The 5000-nt window shown below is 45.2% G+C and overlaps 2 protein-coding genes across 2 annotated transcripts in view; one reads left to right on the forward strand and one right to left on the reverse strand.

Moving 5' to 3' along the window:
• Nucleotides 1-3314: 3314 nt before the first annotated feature.
• LOC125952777 (G kinase-anchoring protein 1-like) lies at nucleotides 3315-4546 on the reverse strand. The gene is made up of 2 exons (XM_049682487.1): nucleotides 4290-4546; nucleotides 3315-4219 (listed from the first exon to the last, which is right to left on the reverse strand). Exons 1-2 carry the CDS (start codon nucleotides 4461-4463, stop codon nucleotides 3425-3427), a joined length of 969 nt encoding a protein of 322 aa, XP_049538444.1. The 5' UTR covers nucleotides 4464-4546; the 3' UTR covers nucleotides 3315-3424.
• Nucleotides 4547-4776: 230 nt separating this feature from the next.
• LOC125952764 (nuclear cap-binding protein subunit 1) overlaps nucleotides 4777-5000 on the forward strand; it is a 14396-nt gene continuing 14172 nt past the window's right edge. Inside the window, exon 1 of the mRNA XM_049682466.1 lies at nucleotides 4777-4939. Within this exon, the coding sequence (XP_049538423.1) occupies nucleotides 4894-4939 (46 nt within the window). The 5' untranslated portion in view covers nucleotides 4777-4893. The remainder of the gene's footprint in view (nucleotides 4940-5000) is intronic.

Here is a 5000-nt window from a genome sequence, read left to right on the forward strand (position 1 = left end):
CTTGATGGGGCCTCGCGCACTCTAAAACCAATTTGGTGACAATTTCATGCTACAAATCTCCCATTATCATTCATCAGAAGTGAGTGTATAAAAAACTGGTCCTTACCTTCGTGTGGATGAATCCGTTTTCCCAGTGGGAGGCAAATGGAAGCTAAGGTTAGAGGCGGAGGTGATGCGAAAATGCTCTCGCTATCCTTCTGACAAGGAAGAAGAGAAATTCACGACAAACATGTTTAGTAATTGAATTACTATCCATATTTATCACAGTTTAAAAAATTGTTTTTCTAACTTGACGAAGTTAGAATTCAGTTCATAGTAATAAAGATGAAGCACATTATTCGTTTTATGCCTTAAAAATCTGTAACTCTTCCCGTACAGCATGCTCCGTAAGGGTGTAACCATGAAAGGATTAAAAACTGGAGCATAAAAAGTGCCTCTCAACCCCCTCTACCTTCAGCTGCTTGTGTACTCTGATGATGAAAATATGTTTTCTCCATTTCCACTGACGGCATTTGTCGTCCTGCGGCTGTGATTGGTGTGTTCGCATAGCAAAAAGGGGGATCGAGAGGCTAGTGGAATGCGCCATCATCAGGCACCGTCAGCAGGGCTCGCCACAATTACGGTCTACCACGCGCTCTAAACGAATCGTCCTCTCGTTCCCGAGTTCTCCCATTCGAATGACTAACTTTTTGCTTCTGACGAACGGTGGACTCATTTGTTCCTAGTGTGGTCACGGTCTACTTTTTTTTGTTCCTTGCTGCTTCTGGAGCGTGAATTGTAGCAGCAGCAGGCTGGTCCGCTGTCCATCCACGTGACGACGACTGTCACTATGCGCCACACTCGAGCCGTCGTGTGGCCGATGGCGACACGGATCCGTTGCCAAGCCCGAGAGGCTCTAGCCAGCAAATTCCTCGACGATGTGTCCCAGAGTGTCTGTCGACTTACTTTTTCCCGTTCTCCCATTCCACCCCTCTAATTCATGAATATTCAACGCAACTTCAAGTGAGAAGAACAAATAAAACGGTGACAAAATGTGAAATAGATTTTTTATATCCTTAGCAGCATCCGGACTATGGACATGCTCGTTCCTAAATTCCGACGCCTCAACGCGGTGCTAAGTTGATGAACGCAGCGAGAGTATGAGCCTCGAGCTTGTCCCATGATGGCACCGCAAACGGTTGGCGCCTCATTTCCATTAATTTAAATTGCTTGATTGAAATTGATTCCTTTTTTTCATGAAAAAAAAAACGGGATACACACACCATGCAAATTGTCCACGGAAGATGAGGAAGCAAAAAAAAATCTTGGATATTCATCTTACCTTCCATGGAGCCCCGTGTATGGAAACTCAAACAAATCAAGGAAAAAGGCGGCTCATCAGTCGCTCCTCCATCAATCTCAAGTCATATCGATTGAAAGTCTGGAACGATCGTTACATCGTCACTTGCGTACCTTTCAAGTGCACATTCACGCTATCATCCTGTAAGGGACGCAGATTTTCCACCATAAATCATACAACGCGCGACCACCATGCCGTGTCGTACCGCACCGGAAAGACCGCCATCCAATCAGAGACAATTATCGAGTCCGCTTCGCATCATCGTCATCGTTGCCGCTGATCCAACGGGATTTTCGCGAGTCTTCCTGTAATCCACGTTCCATTCCCCTTCCGAGTTCTCATCGGATGGCATTATTAGGAATTGATAGTCTGCGTTGATGCATTTCTCGCATTTTCATCCTGACATCCTTTGTTGTGGGAATCGATTTCCCAGTTCCAGTAGCAGCGGGAAATTCGAAACAGGTAGCTGGTTTCATCGTGTTTTTTCAGTTAGATTTCATTTTTCTTTCGTTTTTCCGTGCGCATTTCCATATGAAGGATTAAATCAAACAAACGCAATGCTAATGGAATAGAATCGAGATAAAAGCGTGTGAGGAGTATCAACGTACCCCTCCTCCCTACTAGGCATGGAGCTAAAAACTCAATATCCTGCTGTATCCTTCCTGCTCGGCACAATCCACAGTAAACACCGGAACGGTTCCCCGAGTTTCCGCAAGCTGCATTGTCTCTTTCAGCTACCAACCAGCCAGCCATCCTACCGATAGCGTGCCACCGCGAAAGAAAAACGAACGAAAGTTGCAGGTTGCTTCCTTTTTTTGTTGCTGTCCCATACTTATCCGTGGCCAGGGTTTTAGTCGCGCTATGGTGAACGTGGTACGGAGCAAAAAATGCCTCCAACCAAATCCTTCCCCGGCTTACGATTTTCATCTGTTTTCAATTGTTGAGGCAACTCTAAAACTCCGTCCAGACGATGACGAATGTTGGAGAATTTCTCGACGAGAACTTCGCAAACAAACGTCATCCCATACAAATCCGTCGAGAAGTTATCGCGATAACTGGAATGCACGTGTAGACAGCGAGCAAGCGAGAACGAGTGAAAACCCCCTTAGGAGCTGTCAAATCGTATGTAAACAGTAGGGCGAGAAAGTTATCGCGATAACTTTTGCTCAAATTGAGCAAAAGTTATCGCGATAATTTTGTTGCTCGTCTGGACGGAGTTTAAAGCATGTGCAGAGGGGTGGTGTGTGTGCTATGGGGATGGAGCGCTTGGCACACACGAGGATTGTTGGACCTCCTCCACCGTATGAATTGAAATAATCCTTCTTCCACCTTGCGTGCTTCCCACTCATTTCCCATCTGCCTTCCGGGAAGTGTGGGTTTTCCCTGGTCGTCAGGGGAGCGCTGGTGCCAACGAACGAGTCTCGTTTTCCCGTCTCTTCTCCCTTTTAGCGAATCCGCTTTGATACCTAGAGACCTAAACATCACCACAACGTGGGAGAGGATCTTGGTAATAAGAGGAGTTTAGCGAAAAGATACCACAGCACAATTTCCACAATCACAGATATGTGGTCTCGCCGTTTCGGAGTGTATCGAACATATTGCCAACGGTTCGGGTATATCGGGATGATTGTTTTCTTTGCGAGAGGACTCAGGGAACCACGTGGTGGCGCTTATCTCTTTATTTGGTTGAAGCTCATTCTTTGCACCTGCCGCGAACGGCAAAATGCGATGGGGTAGGATGCTGGAATGTTTGAAAAACACATGCCACGCCAACGAACTGAATGAAAGAAGCACAGATATTGGAAATTTCGGAACACCACGGAATGGTTTCGTAAAAAATCTCGTAATTTCGTTAGTAGAATCTAGATCACTTTTTTACATGCGTTCTATACAATCCTTTCTATCCATAGATTCTAGATAGAATCAGAAAGATAAAAGAAGCAGACAAGTCTAGAGGTTTACTTATTTTGCTATTCTTGGCAGCTTTCGCTTACCGAAGACTTCTTTATTATTTCAAGATCATTACAATTTCACAGATTATGAGATTCGAGTTTACAAAAGTTACGAAAAGTACGATAAGCAGCTCTAATTACCGGTAGACTGCTGTTCCGTACCATTTCCAGACTGGACGGCTTTTCGTAACTTAATCTTATCCTTGAACTTGGCATCCTGGTTCGATTTGGATTTGGCTTGCTCCAGTTCACCATAGAGAGCGGTCATTTCGGCCGTCATATCTTCCTGCACTCGCTTCAGCTGTTCAATCTCCAGCAGCAGCTCCCCCTTTTCCTTCATTTCCGCACTCGACAGCTTAAGGGCCACGTTTTTGAGCTCGAAGCTTAGCAGATACAATTGTTCTTTTAGCTCCTTGTTTTCGGCCTTCAGCAGATCCAACTCACTGGGAGTTTCGTTGGCAGCCGTGCGCTTACTGCCTTTCTTGGACACGTTTTTCGCACTGTTGGCCATCGCAGAGATATCTTTGGTTTGAAACAGCGCCTTCATCTGTTCCTTGTTGATGATTTGCTTTGTTTCGAGATCGATTTGTTCGAAGAACGTGTAGTTCTTGTTGTACTCATCTTCTACCTGTTTCCGGTGCCGTTGCTGTTCTTTCTGCTTCATATCGTTATGTACCTTTTCCTGAAACTCGTGCAAAGACAGGGCTTTTGGTTTACGGGGTTTGGCTGCAGCGGACTGTTGTTTAGCATCTTTTTCGGCTTGATCGTATTTGGGTTTGTTGGCCTCAAAGTCTAGCTTTGACTGCAAAAGTGCTTGTTCGAGGTCGCTCATGTAGCTCTTCTCCAAAATTTCCGTATCCTTTTGCTGCCATTTGGACCACTGTTCGTTCTGATCCGCCTCGTTCGGGCCTTTGTTCTTTGGTGGTTTCTGCACGGATTAAAAAGCGAGTAAGGGATGAAACAATCAACTAAAAGAGACACGCACGCATAAAATTTACCGGTTTTTGCTTCTTTGGAGGCTGCTGTTTAGCCGGTCCGTTTTTCACCGCGGTCTGTTTCGGAGCCGGAACAGCGGCTGGTTTCGAATTTTTCTTTGGTTTCCCAACCCATCGAAACCCCTCTTCGTCTTCTATTTTCAATCCTTGGAATCGCGAAGGAACTACGGTGAACATGGTTTTCCGGCTTAAAACTAACCGTGGAATGGAAAATCGGGAGAAAAATCTCGAGGAAATTCGGTTTGTTTACTAGCCGGGAACAGCCGTTTTGCCAAGATTCGTATACTCGCGGTGCGTGTGGCGCAAATTTCATGAAAATTATAAATATTCCACCAAAAAATCAGAAATCTAGCGCGCTCTTTAGAATTATAAACAAAATTAGCAGAATTTAACAAAATTTCAAAATTATTATATTTTTCCCACACCCCTTTAACTTCTCAACCCGGTGCTATAGCCGCAGCTGCAGTTTTGACGTAAAAAGGCGTCGGAAAAGACGGGGCCGCGCTGTTATCTCGGATTTTTCAACTCGCGAATATTTAATTAAAAAGTGTCCGTATTTCGGTTTCTTGCTTATCACTTACGAGAACAAACTCTGAATAAAGACAAAATGAATCGACGACGCCCGTATGAAGACGATGGCGACTTTTACGGAGGTAAGAATCGGGGCCGTCGCTCTAACCAACAAAACAGACACTGCGGGCTCCGCCTGGCGCT

This window comes from Anopheles darlingi, chromosome 2 (assembly GCF_943734745.1).
Source record: "Anopheles darlingi chromosome 2, idAnoDarlMG_H_01, whole genome shotgun sequence".
NCBI lineage: Eukaryota > Metazoa > Arthropoda > Insecta > Diptera > Culicidae > Anopheles > Anopheles darlingi.

Excerpts from the sequence above, each read along its gene's own strand:
- LOC125952777 (XM_049682487.1), bottom strand. The coding sequence starts at position 4,463 with ATGTTCACCGTAGTTCCTTCGCGATTCCAAGGATTGAAAATAGAAGAC. Across the intron at positions 4,220-4,289 it reads CTCCAAAGAAGCAAAAACCG|AAACCACCAAAGAACAAAGG; the intron begins GTAAATTTTATG and ends TAATCCGTGCAG.